A 17,882-nucleotide genomic window follows, 5' to 3' on the forward strand; every position below is an offset into this window, starting at 1 on the left:
GAATCTTCATATGAATGTGCCTTATACATTTGCTTAAATGATGGGCATGATTGATCATTAAAAATGTTTGCATGAGATGATTGGTATATTTATTTAAACAAATTAACCATTGTGTTATAGGAGTCCCACTCTTCCTCGAAGGTATGTGGGAAAATTAAATCTATGCAGAATAAAGTAAAAAAACAATCTAGTGAGCATTGAGGTTCTTGAGTAGTTGTTTTGTAAAGCTTTGTTGGGCTGATAAAGTCTAATCATCATCTGGTTTGACAATCTATCAGAACATGTAATGGAAATTGATTATTCTCTTGCAGCTAGAGAACAGATACTAATAAAACTTCTGCTGTTTATTGAATAGAACATATTGCTTAATTCTGAATAAGATGTGGAAATAATCTTAACTCAAAATAAATCATGATTTATTAGTTAGAGGGTGTTATCTATATCTTTTTGGTTCATAACCATAACGTTTTAGACAGTGATCCTTGTGAGAGAAGAGCATAATCTTGGATTACACATTTGCAATCCTCCATTGATTGTGCTTTAGGAAATGTTTACAAGAAAAGTAACACACCTTTTGCATTGCATGTATATGGTAGATGACAGAAACCCTTCAAGCACAGTCAAAGATAAAAATAAAATAACCTTATGTATCATGCTTATCCAATCCAATTGAAAGAAACCAAGTTAGGATATTTGATTCCTTTAGCAACACTCCTTTACTCTGCTCAACAAGTTCAAACCACACCAAATTTTCAATTACCTGGTTCTGTTGACAGCAACCAGAACCAAACCATCCATAGAACCTTTCTTGATTAAAATAAAAGATTGAACTTTGAGAATGAACAGCTTCTACCTGCTTCAACTGCACCAGTTGATCTAGCTACCTTGTGAAATTGCTATACTCGTATAAAGTAAACTATCCATGTTGTTAAAATAATGCCTCCAGAGTGCCCTCTGCTTCATCATGCAAGATATCATTCTAGCTTATACTAAAACCAACTTCACTAACAAGCATATTTAAACAGACAAAGAAACAACAACCAAGTAGATAACTAGCAAGCATAATAAGTTAAACACTCTTTACAATGCCCAAAATATCTTTATTAGCATTACTTGAAAAGTAGGTGCAAAATGAGAAGACCAAGAGACCTATCTGTTTAAGAAATAATAACAAAGCAAACCATGAATAAAACCCACCAATTGTAGGAACAGTAGATATAACTTCTCCAATGTGGAGCTTGTACAATATAGTTGTTTTCTGGAAAAATCAAGACCAAGCATGACAATCTGAACGTCGTTTTCCTTCCAAAAATAAATCTGAACAACGATTTGATTGCAAATAAAGCTATATTAACAATTTAGGATAGCAGGTGATAAAACTCTATTCTTCCTAATCCTAGGTACAAGTTGATAACCAGGCAAGAATATCAGCATTATTAGGGGAGTATGTTTTTTTCTAGGAACACTCCAAATAATCCGGTTACACCCAAAATATATTTCAAAATTAATCATAGTACTGAATTTGTTCTTGATCATATAAATCTTGCAAACCCTCCTTTTCGTCTTTCAATCTAACTCTTCACCTCTTTCTCACAAAAACTAGTGCTAGTGCGAGCAAGTATTTACGGAGCTTTTAAACACCTAATGCTAAAAACATAAATAGAAAAGCTAGTACAACAACATTGGTGCTACAAGGAAGGACAGGTACATGTAAGGTTCTTGTTCTTCTGCGTATGCATGTGGCTGGCTAATTCAATAACAATTTGTGCGACCCCAAAACATTAACTGCAATTGAATCCAAACAACCCTCCCCTCATAGCAAATAAATTGTCACAGGTTATTGTTTTTGTTGAACTGTTGCAGGTGAAGGGAAGAGGGAAAGAATAGTCAGTCGGGTCACTACTGCCAAACAGAACTCTACATTTGAAGTGTGCAGTGAACTTTCAAAAGCAAGCACCGTGTCATGGAGATTTCTAACGGGAAATAGAATGTACACAAAAATGGCACAATTCTACAGGTCTTTTGGATTTATTTATTTTTCATTCAAATCGTATTTCATGCTACTTATTTTTTTTAAGCGTATAAAAGTACTAAATACGAAATACCAAAATCAGCAAAGCCAAATATTACGAAAAAATTGTACAATGGCGTTATGAAAGTAAAATGACCAATCATGATCAATTAATTACCATACCAACTCCACGTCACATTTCTCAGAAAGAAAAACATCCATCGGATTTCTTAAAATTGATATCTAATAGTTGTATATATGCTACATCTAAATTACAGTTCTATTTCAAGTAAGCTACAAATTCCTGGCATTTCAACTTCAAAGAAATAAATGTGATGTTCAGAAAACAAACTCAAACAATTTCCCATAAACAAAACTATAGACAGAAACTCCCCTACCCCTTAATTTGGGACAACAGTGGCTTCAGCTTTCTGTTTAACAATTGGGGAACAAAATTGGGGATAGAGTTACGGGCTTCTTCTTAGATGTCATTAGACTATCATGCATGAATTTATCAAAATATTTTTATTGGTGACAGTAAAGTTTAATCATCTTGTCAGCCCCAGCTGTAAATAACCAGGGTTGCCTGGGGTGAAACTTGCAGTCCAATATTCCTGCAGTGCAAATAAACTTAAGAGGTAAGATAAAAATGTCTTATTCAATTGAACTAAATCCTGTACAAAAATGAATATCAACTTTGGTCAACGCTCATCTCCAAACCATGATATTGACTTCTAAAAGAGGCTCTTCTAGAAGAGAAACACCAAATATCAGACAATATTTTAACCAAGTTAACAAAATCACAAACAGAAGTCTCACCTCTCCCATTTGAATTTGCATGGCCCCGTAGAATTTCCAAAGGAACAATAAGAGGATTTTTATTGAGATCAGAATAAACCATTCCGTGAAAAACATATGCAGTGCAGTCATCTGAGCACGAAGCAAACAAGGGATATGAACGATGAAAGACAACATTGTTAATATCTTTTGGATGACACCTGCAATGACATCAACTTGTTATAAAAAATCTGTGGCATGACATCAAATGCAGACAGTGATGTTTCTTATCCAAATTGCTGCCAATCAAATAAACAACAGCTCATTTTTTAGGTACTGGAGAAGTTCACCAAGATGCAGGCAAAGCATGCTCACTTGGTTTGTTCCCACTCCTTTTTAGTAGTCTTTTTTCAAAGAATAGTGTTTCCCGGGACATGGGTACAGTCTAAATCCAAAATGAATATAGATAGACGTATTTAGAAGACAACACTAATCTCACCATAAATTAAAGGAAAAATAAATACAAAGTCAAACTTAAGGCTTGCTAGGTTTATGTTCTCATTTGTGTTTACTTCTAATTCTAATTACAAATATGTTGGCTTTTAATTTCGTTTCTTTAATCTTGTCTCAACAGTTGAACTCGCAGTTGTGTGACCTTCCGCTGAAAGGTCACATGTATAACGACCTTTTTTATCATTCAAATAAAGGTAAAATACAATAGACAGAACCCTCCCCTAAACTCTGCAATGGCGATAACTATACAGCAATCAGTTCCTCATTTTTCAAAGATTTGTACACAATAATTAAAACAATAAAAAAAAGTCAAGGTTTCTTATACAGAACTTTGGAATTGGAAACAAACAAAGTAAAAAAAAAAAGGTGGCAGTTGTGAAATTAAGGATTTAAATAATGAAAATGATAACCATGATGCAAGATCAACAGAAAAGTTAACGTTCATTTGCATTGATAGCACATGGTGTATAATTTAATCTGCATAGGGCACTCTGGCAAAACAGGATGTCATGAGTTTTAGAATTGCTTTCAATTAACTACAAGAAAATACTTACTTAAGAACTTTATATGGTTTAGACGAAAGGTCCATATCAAACCAACAAAGCTTTCCTTCTTTGCTCCCCACAATTAAATTATCACCTGCATGGAATGTGTGTACAGACACAGTTATTATGAATGATTTAGTGCATTTATGAATCGAAGAAAACTGATAACAATTTAATTTCATCATAACTAATAACAATACCTCCAGGATGGACTGCAATTGACGAGGCTTCTTTGAGACCGGTATCAAGCTTTTTTATTTGTTTAGACTTCAATAAATCAAACACACGAACAGTCTTCTTTGTACAAATAAAGAAGATGGAACGAGATGGATGGAAGGTTGATCTAACAGCAAGTCCATGTAACTTGAAAGGAAGTTTTTGTGAGAGTTTCTTGGACAACTGGTGAATCAGAACTGATCTTGATTCACGTAAAGAATATGTTAAGGAAACATTAAATCTATCCCAAGTTTAAAATTGTATGCCTCATTAATTTTCCTTAAGATAAAAAATCAGCTAAAAGTTGCTAATCAAGAACCAGTTTAAAATATTGTTTATATAAGGTCAATGACTAAACTATTCACACAGTAAACACAGACACCGATGGAGCAGATCTTACATGAAATGAGGGGGGTCGCATGACGATAACAGCTCACTAGATAAAAGGTCATTAAATGTGTCAAAAGTCAGTGATGACTCGTGCCATGTTGAAAGACATAAAGACTACTACTGAGGTATGATGCAGTAACATACATGTGCAATGATAAGTATGTGAGCCTTTAAGTGCATTATTGTTATTTCAACGGAAAAAATGATATAAAAGATATTAATACTGTATGAACATGTATCATCGCATTCAAATATGTAACTACTATTATTATCAGCTAATAAAGGATATCCGCTGGCATCACTGTTGAAAAGTAGTCACCTTTCCGGTGCCATTCCACAGAAGTAACATTCTGCATGAATACATCCACTAACGTTCAATATAAATACTTAAAATTTCAAACAACGAGAAAACCTAACTAGAAATGGAGACAAGTAAATACCTTTAAATGCCTTAACCTTATACCATCATGTTTATCATCTTTAAGCCAGCGTACACTAGGTGCTTTCTTGCCTGCAAACACAAGCGTGGTTAGGAAATAACAGAACAAACTAGCTGGCCTGCTTTTCTATAATTAAAATTTTAGTTGGGGTTATATGTTAACATGGGAGTTAGAACCTCTTAGAGCCTTCTTCTGGATCGATGTTCATATTAAAACGAAAGAAAGAAGTAAGAACAAAACTTACCAGTCTCATCTGATGCTTCTGGTGAATCAATCAAGAGAAGCTCCTTGATCCTTTGCTGTTCTTCTTCATCACCCAAGCCAGTGTTTAACAGAAGTACATCGTGTCCCCTAAATGGAAGATTCAACATCGATTTATGGTCAAAATCAAGTCACGTGTATATCAAAAAGGAAAACTTCAAGATTTTATATACAATAAAATATATATGTTTATAATCAAGGAAACCAGACTTACGCAGAGACGGCCACAATATGAATATCAGACAGAGGATTCCAAGTAACACAGTTCACAGCTTCACCAATCTCCCACTGTCTCAGACATCTGCCAGTTTCAACCTCCCAGACACGGACAGTTCCATCACTTGAACCTTCACAAAATCCAATTAAGTGATGATACCGACCTCCACTGTTTAATCAAAACCAAAATATTCGCTATTAACATCAATATACCTGAAGCCATCCACTGCCCTGAAGCTTCAATAGAAATTGATGTAACTGCACCTTCGTGGCCTTTATATTCGATATAGCATGTTATGGGGTAAGGTTTAAGCTCCTTTTTATTTGGAAGCTTTGGCTTTAAAGATTCAGGATCAATATTAAGCTGGACATAGGAGAAAAACAAGATGTAAATGAATTATGCCAGATATGAAACACACATGCACAATACTAATGTAAGTAAAAAGAACATTTCAATTGACAAATAAGAACATTTGACATGCAGAGAAAAAATCAGTAATCAGTAAATCAGTTCTTTAGTACGGATATTCACTCACACGTTTTCTTCGAACTCGAGGGCACAAGTACAAATCCAAACAGCGTTCGAAACTTTCCTTCATAGCATTCTCATACGCAGGGATGCTTCTCATAGATGTAAACCTGGCAATTGAAATGTATTATTTCAATTGCATAAGAGAGACAGAGCCAAAAATATTTACCATGAAAGCACAGTACCTTTGTGGGATAAACTTAGGGCGGTCTTCTTCATACATCAATTGATATGAATTAATCTCTTCTTGGGTTGGAATATACTCTAAAGGAGGATTATATGACTCATCATGGCCTGAGAAGCAAAATGAAGTTATTAACATCAAAGGTACCGAAAAAGAAAAGGTAATATTATACTGAACTAAAAAATTCAAGTCACGTTTAATACCAGGAAGTTTCTGCTTTGGTGCAGGAATGTAAGCCAAATGATTTGCTTTTTCTGTCAAACCAGAATCATCTTCCCACAAGAGATATGAATCATCCTCCTTCTTTGGCTTGTCAAAAGTTATTGTTCCATTGCGAATTCCTCTAACATACTGCACAACCTGTAGAAAGTAGAACATAGAAGTAGATGATTGATAAGAGAAATCAATTTGCTTTACCTAAATAATCTCTACCTAATTGACTTATTTCAAATTATGTGCAAAATGTGAATGAAGAAATAGTTACCTTTTTAGCTTCCCACTTTGAAGGAATGAACCTTCGTTTGGGTTCGGGTGCGTTAGACAATGGATGCTTGGCATCATCCCATTTGAACCAATCAACATAATCCTGCACATTACAAAACAGATATGCATTAAGGAATTACGCATGCTAATTGAGTTTCAAAACTTATATTATCACTCAAAGAAAGAAAGAAAGAAAGAAAGAAATGAAAGAAAGAAAGTAAATACAGACCGGATGTGGATCAAAGTCAGAATGTGGTGCCTTATTCTGCATTAGTTTGCGGACCATTTTGATTTCATCTTTTGTCAACACCACTTCCTCATCATTGTACTCATCAAAGACCTTCCGCCTAAATGATCAAGAATAAAAGCAAATCAATGATATTTTCTAGAAAGAAAAGTCAACCATTGTGAAATAATATCACAATAGGAGTCAAGCGAAGACAAACCAAACTATAACATTGAAACCGACTGAAAAATTTAAAAAACTAAAATCATGACTATTTTGGAGATCAGGAATCTATGGTTGATGGTGAAAATAAAATATGACATGTACACTGAAAGAAATACGAAAAAAAGTAAAAACAAATTGGTCCCGATTTTTAAACTTCACATCCTGAAATTTCTAAAAATATTGTTGGTACACTGGACTCTTTATACAATAACAACAACAACAACAATGTCAACTGGATGATCCAATTATGTTCCTAAGACAAATTATTCAATGATGCTATCGATTTCTAGATTCTTTATAATAGCCTAACATGGGTCTTTCTTGGTCTACCTCTATCTGCAATTATCAGACTATCCTATATGTAATCAACTCTTCAACTGGAGCCTATATTGATCCTCCTCTCATGTGTCCGAGTTATTTTAGGTGTAGCTCAGCAACTTTTCATCCATCATTGTTTTTTTGGTAAACATTTATTGTATTGAAAATGATTCTCTACAAATTATTTATATATCTCACTCACCGACAAATATAGGCTAGGTACATACAATTGTATTTTTCACTATTGTCTATTTGACTTTCCTAACTGACCTACCAAGTACTGCTTCCTTTTATATATGAGTAGAAGTTTCTTTTAGTCTTGACTCTTCATTTTTAAGAGAAAAGGACACTGGTAATTTGGATTTCAATAGAGATAAGTGTAAACGAAAGTATCAAGAATTAGTGAGATATATGAGGCCAGATTTCTACATCATCATTCAGTTTAAAACTGCACATCCATGTTAATATGTGGGGACTGGGGACAGAGTTCAAGATCATTATCATCAAATGATGTGAACAGGCAGAACAAAGCACATGACTCTAACTCTAAATGTGGTACGTACTATAAGTAAAAAATTAAAAAAAACATCCCAAGTACAAGAAACACAGATAGAGTATCATCCATCAAAGGTTGTATGTAAATCCTCTTAGCGACCAAAAAAAAAACTTGACACCAACAAATGCTCTCAAAATCTATATACCGTCTAAAAAGACCAATGTATTACAAATATATGCATCCTATTAACAATCTACACACTTGGAGAGAAAGAGATACAAAGCATTCTAAATAAAACTTTAGACTTCAAAAGTTATAGAAGACACACTTGTATGTACCTTAGCTTGTATGTGTCAGTGAGTACAAAAGGAATGCAATAATGAAAATGGAAATAGAGACAACAAGTTAATATAGATATATGAAACTAACCAATTCTTAGAATCATCAACATTTGCAAGAAAGGAACCCAATTTGTCTTCCCTTTCTTTCTTCTTAATCTTCTTCCCCTTGATGTCATATCCAATATGGGGTTCATCCTCATACCACTTCAAAGGGACCTCTCCAATGGTATTCCGAGGAGCCACCTACGGAAAAAGGAAACGCAGAGCAATCAAATTCAAGTCCATAGTAATATAAATGGGAATTGATTACAACAAATAATTATAATGATGATGATGGATACCTCATCCTCAGATGAATCACTCTCAGCTCCTCCTCCTTCCTGATGAAGATCAGAGCTTTCACTTCCACCTTCTGAGTCGACAACGTCCTACAATAATTGATTTTGAACATATTAATAGATGGAAAAAGAACAACAACAACAGGGTCCTCCTAGTTACAGCCATTGTAATAGCAGGGGCATGTTTGGATAAACAACTTACTTTCAACTTAAAGCACAAGCCCTTATGTATAAGTTGTAAGTTGTTTTGGTAGCAAAATATTAGATAAAGTTTAATAGTTTTGGTATAAGCTATATGTTGTTTTCATAAGCTATCTCATATTAACTTAAGGGTCTGTTTGGTTTGGTTTATTTGAGCTTATCCACTGAGTATAAGTTATGGAAGAGCTAATGAAAACAGCTTATGACAATTTTTACAAGTTTTTTTTTTACTTACTTTCATAAGTTGTCCAATATAGCTGATTGAAACAGCTTTTAGCATACATAAAAACAATATAACTTAGTTTTATCTTTTTCTATAAAAATAACTTGCGGAAGCTTATGCATAAGCGTGCTTGTGCTAGTATTTATCCAAACAGGCCCTAAATATGGTGAAAAGAGGTTATAAACATGTCTTGAGAAGTTGTTGAAAATTGAGAAAAGAAAGTGATGAAGCTGACCTCCTCCTCGTCTTGAGAGTCAGAATCGTCAGAGGCATTATGATGAGTAGTAGGTGAAGCACCTTCTTCATCTTCTAATTCAGATTTAGAATCAGAGTCAGAATCAGAAGAGTCGTCATCGTCGATGCTATCTGCAGAAGAGTCCTGCAACGAACAAGCAAGCAGAAGAATGAATTAAGCATGAGTAAAGAAGTGAATGGAGAAAGTGAGTGAAGATATAATAGTAATACCTCGTCTTCGGAAATGGAATCATAGTCGGAAACTTCTACACTGTCATCGGAGTCATCGTCGTCGGAATCATCATGATCAGATGGAGGCGGTGGTGCTTCCTCTTTCTCATTGCTCTTCTTCTTCTTCATCTCAGATTCCACCACCGTCTTTTTCTTCATCGTGGAAGAGGGTGAGAGAGAGAGAGGGTTTAAGACACAGGTTGGTTTGTGAACTAGCTAGGGTTTTAAGAGTACCCGCGCCGCTACTCATTCATTCATTGGGCTCGTCTCGCTTATCAGGCCCACCTATCCACCCCTGCTTCTCAATTCAAACAAAATTATTTATTTCGACCAACAAAATACATAATTATCTATAAAATCATTTCATAACTCATGTAATTAACATATTATTCAAGTATTCCCTCTGGTCTCGTATATAAAAATAAAAAATAAAAAAAAATAAAAAAAATTAGTTTCATCGAAAGATCTATATTAACGTGTATTCAATACAGTAATAATCATTCAAATAAGTGAGAAATTTAATTTGATAAATGTTAACAAACGTATTGTGTGTGTGGACCGAACTGTCTCACGACGTTCTGAACCGAGCTCACGCACCGCTTTAATGGGCGAACAGCCCAACCCTTGGAACATACTACAGCTCTAGGTGGCGAAGAGCATGGAGGTGCCAAACCTTCCCGTCGATGTGAGCTCTTGGGGAAGATCAGCCTGTTATCCCTAGGGTAACTTTTATCCGTTGAGTGACGACCCTTCCACTCGGCACCGTCGGATCATTAAGGCCGACTTTCGTCCCTGCTCGACGGGTGGGTCTTGCAGTCAAACTCCCTTCTGCCTTTGCACTCGAGGGCCAATCTCCATCTGGCCCGAGGAAACCTTTGCACGCCTCTGTTTGGACAGGGCCGGCCCATAGCCCGTCGAGGCGGGACGAGACCACGGGGCCTCAAAATTTTAGGGGCCCATAATATATATTTTTTGTATATAAGGTCAAAATATATTCATTATATATTATCAAAGTTAAATCATTTTAAACAAGTATCATTGGTCCAACGGAAAGGTGTTGTGTTTCTAATTGTATGGTCTTCGGTTCAAGGAACTATTAGTGCACTTTTTAGCAATTTTAGTCAATTTTTTTAAATAATGTTTGTAGTGTTTATTTTAATAAGGGCCAATTTATAAGTTTAAAACGGGGCCTTTGAATCGTTTAAGACGGCCATGTGTGTAGCACAAAACGGACAAACCTTGGTTCTTCTATGTGCTCTCAAACCAGTGAGAAACGACATCAACAAGTTATCATTGTAGTCCATACCAAGATAGTAGTAGTAGCAGATCACATCCAACATCTATCCGCAAACATTACTGATTTTATTGATTCTTGCATTGCAATGTTGTCAATTTTTTACCAACTTTAGTGTTGGTAAAAAAAATTATAGTTATAGTAGTGTCATCCTTCATGGCGAGCCCCTGTAATTTTTATAGTATTCGACGATGTAATATTCCACCTATAAATGAAATGCATCGAGCCTCTTTATTAAAAAAAAAATGACATTTAAAATTAGTACTTATTTTACTTTTTTTTAGTTCATACTTTCAATAAAAATAATAGTCTTCAAAAAACGTGGTTTTGGTCATGATGAGAAACTTTGGATTAAAATATGTTATTTTTCATAAAAATACAAAGACTAAATATTAATGAGAAAAGGACACTGATTTTAAGACTATCAATTTTAAGAGTAAAAAATTTATTTTTCAGACTTGATATTATTTTTTAACGGGGGAGAAAAGTAGAGAAGGAAATGTAAAACAAAAATTCCCTTCACTTTGTTTGATTAATTAATGCTGGGCCATCAAGCAAATTTCTAATTTCACATGCATCAAACTTATCTTCAAATAAGATGACTAGCTCATTGAGGTAGGTGGAAGTAGCAAATAAAATCAACTAAAAAAGTTAAAAATTACTTCAACAACATTAAAAGTTAAAAATCAACACCATAGTATAACTCCAACAACAATGTTGAAGTTAAAACTTCAACCTCCCACCCCCTACTTATCTAACCAAGTATTATGGACAGAATTAATTCAAGAAACTACAAGTTTGCTACAAAATTCTCAACCTACAAGCTGATGCAGAGGTGGGAATATCTCTGTTATCCAGCAAGAAATGCAATTTCGTTTCACTTTGCTACAGTTCTTCTGCATTGATAGTATCTTTGGGGGTGGGGAAACAACAAACTACTCCATAAATGGAACACATATATAACTATAGTCCAAGTTTAGAAAGGAGCTGGCGCCATCTGGGAGTTTCCTCATCAAAAATATATGTCAAGGGTGATATGAGAACTCCGCTGCCTCCAATCTGCATCATATGAACGTAGTCAACAGGAAATTGGTAAGACTTATGAGAATCATGATAAATAAGAAAGAAATATAGTTTTTTAATATGCAGTTCAAATAGCAGTCCTGATATATTTAGCAAAATGCAATGCCACATATGATAAGCAGAAGTTTTGAGGAGTCTAATAATTTGAGTCATGCTTGTCGCACACCAAGGACAACAGGAATCACACAGACTAAATATCCACAATCAATAGAGCTGGTTTCTCTGTGTTCTTCCCATTCAACCTTACTTTTCTATTTTTCTTGTTCTTAAGTTGGCCCCACAAACTCCCAACAATCTTCCCCTTTTGTAGAAAACTCAAACTCAACTGCTTTGACATAAATTCAAAAACTCACCGCTCTCAATTGCTGTATAGACTTGTACAATGCCTTCTTTGGCACACATATGACTATGGCATAGTAGTCTGCTGATACCTTTCCATCACGCTTCAAGAAAACGGGACTTACTGTGGGTCCCTGCAGATAGACAATCAAGGGTGACACTTAATTAGGAGTGTTAATAGAACGATTGTACTACTCACTATTATAATGCATAGTATAGATCAGATTTCACTAGTGCAAAAAGAAAATACAGAAAGGGGGAAGATCTTCCCCTAAAATGAATAGGGTTGGGAAAAGAGTTTCATCACACATCATACCTGCAACCCAGCCAACGATGGTTGGCTCAGTACTCTCTCAGCCACTTCCTCTGCACTGCTTCCTCTCATATTTGCAGTGACCTGCCGAATCTACAATTAGAAAATGGAACAAATGGAAACTGGAGTTTGGGAGGGGTTATAAATTCTAAATATGCACCGTGAACTGCCCCATGGCCCTCAGATGTGCCTCCAATCTTTCAAGCATCTCATGAGTTGTTTCAAGTACTCCTTTTCGTCCAATCATCGATTTCCTGCTCGCAACAAGAGCAGCCTGAAAAGTGTTCAATTGTCAGAGTGAAACCAGATACAGCAAGCCATAAGAAGCAGCAGTTTCGTAGTAAAATTAAATAAAAACAATAGTTAAGGTCAGAAATTTTCACGATTTCTAACCTGGCTTTCCAAAACAGTTCCACCTTCAATTTCCTTCAAGTTATTTTCTTTCAATGTAGTTCCACTACTTACAAGGTCCAAGATAGCATCAGCAATCCCCATCTAATTAGAGCAAAGACAAACAATTATCAAAATGAATCAAAAAAGATCAGGTCAAGTATATGGCAGCAGCATCAACTAGATGGAGATGGTCATGAAACAGTTAATTACTTCTTTTCATGTATAAAGACCAAAAAACGGAGAAAACGATAACAGGGAAAATATTTTATATGGAAAGAGGATATAACTTCTACAAAAAAAAGTTTCATTATTTGCATCATGAAATCAACTAAAATCAGAACTGAAATTCACACTACATAGATGTTGCCAGTTATCACGAAGCAGAGTTCAATGGCAATAGGCCTCGAGACCCGGGCTCGATAGTCTAACAAAGACTCAGTCTCACATCATCCCCCTCCTTTCAAATGAACCAGAAATTTATAATTAGATCAAACTTCCAAATCAATGGGGTCCTAATTGTTTTACTTAAACAATGCTACAAAAATCATGAACTTTAATAAATGCTGCTGGTCGACATGGCACATATCCCTTTCAAATAAGAAAGTATAGATGGGAAACTACTAAAACATGTAAAGCTTATAATCTCTGGCAGAATAAAAAAACACATTTAAGAAACATTCAAAAAACCTATACTTTATAATTTATAATTCTTGACAGTTGACATCATATTAGTCATCCTTGAATACAGAATATTGACTACTCTATGTATATCTAGCCAAAAATTAACCAACCAGATAGAATTCATCTTCCGTTTTACAGTTTTTCATCCTATGAAATGTGAACGTAATCTGTTTCAGGCTTTCAGCCACTAAACATTAACAGAATGGTTATCCTTGATTTTTGGGATCACATGAAATATTCAACCATGATTAGTGTATAAAGCTATACAGCAAAGACCAAATTTATCAATAACTATCATTTGATTCAAGGCATAACGCATAACAAAACACAGAACAATCAAATATATGCTTTAAAATCTGAAAACATAAAGGATTAACTTCTAATAAAACAAAGACTATCTCTCACCGCAGGAGCTGCCTCCAGTGCTCCATCGGCAGTTGAAAATGCCACATGCTTAATGCCATTATCTTTCATAAATTTAGGACCCAGCTGAACAGTAAGAAGGAAATTCAGATCAGACCTTCTCATTTAAAAGGAAAAAAGCAGAACGGATGCAACATTAGTTGAATGTGAATACATAGGTGAATCCAGTTGCAACTCTAAGAGGCTTTTCTTTTGTCCATTGAGGCATTTTTGCAAGCTCCTCTAGTGAATTTACATTTTCAAATATTCCATATTGGGGAATCTGAAACAAATGAGGTTGTTAATTGCAAAAAAACAATGAAACTGATAGGAGTCAAAAGAATGTAATTTTAACTCACCGCAATGGATAAACGACAATCACCATACTCCAAAGCCTCGTGGACAATGATAAGATCGTCATTGCCCTGACAAAGAATGATAAACATAAAAAGGGGTAGTTGTCTCGTCTGTAAAACATAAATGTAAATTGCAGTACATATAATATAAATATAATGCTCATCTGACCAAATTCAGTGACTATATCAAGTCCAACGATACCAAGGTCAAGATCTCCAGATAATAATTTTCTTACAATGTCTTTGGGCCTCTGAAACCATACTTCCAAATTGGAAAGCTGTGGAAGTGTAAGAAAATAATATTTGATATTAATAGTTGGATTCTCTGAATGAAATATGAAATGATTACCTACCCTACCTGAGGAATTTGAGCAACATACTGTCTGGGATTGACTTGCTTGACAGACAATTGACAGTCCTTGAGAAGGTCGAGTGTGTCAGAAGACATTCGACCTTTGCTTGGCAAACCATTAAGTACTTGAGTTTCAGAAATTGATGATGAGGATGAGCAGCAACAATTACTACTGCTTCGATACTTGACTACTTGCAGAACAGGAGTCAAACCAATTTGGCTCATCATTGAGTAAAATGACATGTGATCATAAACTCACGACACATCCTCTTTCTCTCCTTTTAAGAACTCATTTTAATTCTAAAATCATTTTTTATTTTTCACATCCGGGTTAAATTAATCTTTGATTTAGTCAAAAATAAACAACCAAATTGTCTCCGACAATCTCAACAACTATTTTGAATTTTATTTATGTAAATATGGTGGCTCCGTTTGAATTCCCTTATTTTGAATTTATGTGGATTTATCTACTCTCATAAGCCTTTTTAAAAGTGTTTGGGTAAATAAATAAAAATAGCTTATCATAATTTCATAAGTTGCTTATGCGATATTTTAATAAGCCTAAATTTTCAACTTACAATTCGACTTAACAAGGAGCTTATGAATTTATGTAACCTCTTTCGATTCTCGCTGGATCCACTTTTTCAAAACATATATTTTAATTATAATGTTAGTTATCTTTGACAGTGCATGAGTAACAAAATTGCTATATATTTATATTACTAAATTAACACAGGTAACTAAGATTATTTTTTTTTGAAGGAACATTCTTATTATTTTTTTGTTACGTAACAAAATGAAACTGAATATTAATATTTTTTTTCCTATATGAATATTTTTTTGTTACGTAACTATATAGTTATCTAATGTTAATTTTGTCTTATATGAATATTGATATTTTTTAAGGACGAATATTGATTATACTATATATATAATTATAATTAATATATTATAATATTGTTTTTTTACATCTTGATTAATTTTATCAAAAAGTTCTTGATATTCTAGTTCGACTCTTTGATTTTTTTTGTTAAATTAAAAATATTTAAAATTTTGATAATTGCTTATGTGATGTCACATCCAAACACTACAATATTTATGTAAATATTTTTTTGTATACATAAACACTACAATTTATGTAAGTACTTTTTTGCTTACCTGATGTAACATCCAAACACTACAATTGTTTAAATATGTCTTTAGTCCTTGCACTTTCATCAGATTTTGGCATTGGTCCCTACACTTTTTTTGTTTGGAATTGGTCCCTGCACTTTGTAAAATATTGGTATTGGTCTCTCTCTTGACTTTCTGTTAAAAAAAAAAAACACAAAACTATTGGTATTGGTCCCTGCACTTTGTAAAAATATTGATATTGGTGCCACGTGGCACTCTGTTGGTTTTGTGTTTTTTTTTAACAGAAAGTTAACAGAGGGACCAATACCAATATTTTTACAAAGTGCAAGGACCAATGTCAAACAAAAAAAAGTGCAGGGACCAATGCCAAAATCTGATGAAAGTGCAGGGACCAATGACACATTTAAACCTAAATTATATTAGTAAAGTTTAAGGTAAATGCTGAAATGTACGAATGAAACATTATATATACAGTATATGGTTAAATATGTTTTTGATCCGTCTAAGTATATAAGCTTTTGTTTTAGTCTCTCTAAAAAAATTCTTTGATTTGTAGTCCCCGAAAAGTATTCCATCTTCACTTTTGGTCCATTCTTTTAAGTAAATTCAAACTCATATGTAGATTCATATTTCTGAATAAAATTTTGCAGGAATATTATAATGTTATAAGAATCTTTCAAAAAAAAGTTTGAATTTTTTAACAAAACATTAATTAAAAAAAATTTACGGTTAAAAAATCATACTTAATTTATGTTTTGTTAAAAAATTCTAGAACTTTTGCATTTAATATCGTAAAGGTGCTCACAACGTTGAAGTATAACTTGGAGGCACTTAAATTTTAAATATAAAATAAAAAGTGTTTTCGTGATCTTAATTAAATTGGTATGGACATTGCATAATTTATGTAGAGGCGGGGTTTGAAATCTGGACACCTCACTTTTTCATGTTTAAATGTGTGAGCTTCAGCCACCAGGCTACTAGACAATATATATATATATATACACACACACACACATACATATAAAAAAAATATTTAACGTAAACGCTTACTATAATGTTTATATTTTTAAAATAAGGGAAATGTTAACTAGTGCTCCCGGGGCATTGGTTAAAGACTTTAAATGGTAACTTTTTATGAAAGTTTGTGTAAAAAAGTGCATTGGAAATTGAAAATTTTAACATTTTTAAAGAATAATTACTTAATATAGAATATTTAAAGAGTATCCTGGGGGCACTCGTTAACAAGACGCTTAAAATAATCACGGGTTTTTAAAATTATATTATATCAACTTTCTCATATATGTACATAAAAATATGATTACGTAGATGCAAGTATATAAAATCTGCAACAAGTGCGATGCAAACATTGAACAGTGTTTTGCATGTAAATTAAAGGCTAAAATATTTGAATGGTCTCTCCAATTATAGCGATTTTGACTTTTCATCCATGTAAGAAAAAATTAAATCCATCCTTGCAAAAAAAAAAGTTTTGCATACGTGGCACACATTGACTGTGTATAAGTGACCATGTGGCAGTACTGAAGAGATGTAAAAGACAAAAATGCCCCTGCGACAGTTAACTACCGAAGTTTAAAACCGGTTGCAATTAACTATCAAAGTTTCTTCGACAGTTAACTGCCGACGAAAAAAAAAGAACCCTCGGCAGTTAAGTGCCGAAGAACTCATCAAAATTTTTTTAAGCGCCATCTTCTTTGACATTATCACAAATGATATAATTTCAATGCAAATATAATTTTTACTTGATTGCATTATGTTTATCCTACGGTCATAACAGACATAAAAATACACAACAAGAATCATCATATTAATTTGTCCTAAATTTGACTTGGCCTGGCCAGCTCAGATCCCTAGATAGTACAATGTTGTACTTTTGATCCAATTTCTAAATATCATCAAATTTCCAATGAGGTCTTTCTTTGTGCAGGAAGAAAGTTAAGTTAATGTTATTTGATAGTTAGCAAGTATTCTGTTACACTAATAGTTGATGTAAAGATGATAATGATAACTCATCAATTTTAATAAATGTTTAATTTTAGTTTTTCTGTTTGTGATGTTGATGGAACTCTTTGTTAAAAGTTAGTATACTCCAAGTATAGAATAATATTTTAAAAAAAAA

General features: G+C 33.8%; 2 protein-coding genes across 5 annotated transcripts; both read right to left on the minus strand.

Annotated features, from left to right (window-relative positions):
• Positions 1-2,185: 2,185 nt before the first annotated feature.
• LOC11429211 (ribosome biogenesis protein BOP1 homolog) lies at positions 2,186-9,630 on the minus strand. Of its 2 annotated transcripts, XM_003592899.4 has the most exons (18): positions 9,399-9,627; positions 9,169-9,312; positions 8,513-8,599; positions 8,260-8,414; positions 6,795-6,912; positions 6,567-6,668; positions 6,286-6,442; positions 6,084-6,192; positions 5,906-6,008; positions 5,583-5,733; positions 5,368-5,500; positions 5,137-5,243; positions 4,893-4,963; positions 4,742-4,802; positions 4,047-4,274; positions 3,856-3,940; positions 2,831-3,009; positions 2,186-2,625 (listed from the first exon to the last, which is right to left on the minus strand). In XM_003592899.4, exons 1-18 carry the CDS (start codon positions 9,555-9,557, stop codon positions 2,537-2,539), a joined length of 2,238 nt encoding a protein of 745 aa, XP_003592947.3. In that variant the 5' UTR covers positions 9,558-9,627; the 3' UTR covers positions 2,186-2,536. The 2 variants fall into 2 exon arrangements, with proteins under 2 accessions (XP_003592947.3, XP_039686126.1); XM_039830192.1 differs by lacking the exons at positions 2,186-2,625; positions 2,831-3,009 and adding an exon at positions 3,160-3,233 and having other exon boundaries at positions 9,399-9,630.
• Positions 9,631-11,330: 1,700 nt separating this feature from the next.
• Positions 11,331-14,877, minus strand: LOC11421591 (ATP phosphoribosyltransferase 2, chloroplastic). 3 transcript variants are annotated; one of them, XM_039830193.1, is made up of 10 exons: positions 14,618-14,875; positions 14,424-14,537; positions 14,263-14,328; positions 14,079-14,186; positions 13,907-13,990; positions 12,821-12,922; positions 12,588-12,701; positions 12,431-12,511; positions 12,129-12,248; positions 11,331-11,751 (listed from the first exon to the last, which is right to left on the minus strand). In XM_039830193.1, the coding sequence occupies exons 1-10, from the start codon at positions 14,852-14,854 to the stop codon at positions 11,656-11,658; spliced, it is 1,122 nt and encodes a 373-aa protein (XP_039686127.1). In that variant the 5' UTR covers positions 14,855-14,875; the 3' UTR covers positions 11,331-11,655. The 3 variants fall into 3 exon arrangements, with proteins under 3 accessions (XP_039686127.1, XP_039686128.1, XP_024631368.1); XM_039830194.1 differs by having other exon boundaries at positions 11,494-11,751; positions 14,424-14,510; positions 14,618-14,877; XM_024775600.2 differs by lacking the exon at positions 14,424-14,537 and having other exon boundaries at positions 11,494-11,751; positions 14,618-14,876.
• Positions 14,878-17,882: the final 3,005 nt, after the last annotated feature.

The sequence above is a fragment of the Medicago truncatula genome, chromosome 2 (assembly GCF_003473485.1).
Source record: "Medicago truncatula cultivar Jemalong A17 chromosome 2, MtrunA17r5.0-ANR, whole genome shotgun sequence".
Lineage (NCBI taxonomy): Eukaryota > Viridiplantae > Streptophyta > Magnoliopsida > Fabales > Fabaceae > Medicago > Medicago truncatula.

Coding starts and splice junctions, on each gene's coding strand:
- LOC11421591 (XM_039830193.1), bottom strand. CDS start 14,854: ATGTCATTTTACTCAATGATGAGCCAAATTGGTTTGACTCCTGTTCTG. Junction 14,187..14,262: donor ATTGTCGTTTATCCATTGCG/GTGAGTTAAAAT, acceptor CATTTGTTTCAG/ATTCCCCAATATGGAATATT. Junction 13,991..14,078: donor TTGCAACTGGATTCACCTAT/GTATTCACATTC, acceptor CTTACTGTTCAG/CTGGGTCCTAAATTTATGAA.
- LOC11429211 (XM_003592899.4), bottom strand. CDS start 9,557: ATGAAGAAAAAGACGGTGGTGGAATCTGAGATGAAGAAGAAGAAGAGC. Junction 8,600..9,168: donor ACTCTCAAGACGAGGAGGAG/GTCAGCTTCATC, acceptor CAATTATTGTAG/GACGTTGTCGACTCAGAAGG. Junction 2,626..2,830: donor TGCAAATTCAAATGGGAGAG/GTGAGACTTCTG, acceptor TTTGCACTGCAG/GAATATTGGACTGCAAGTTT.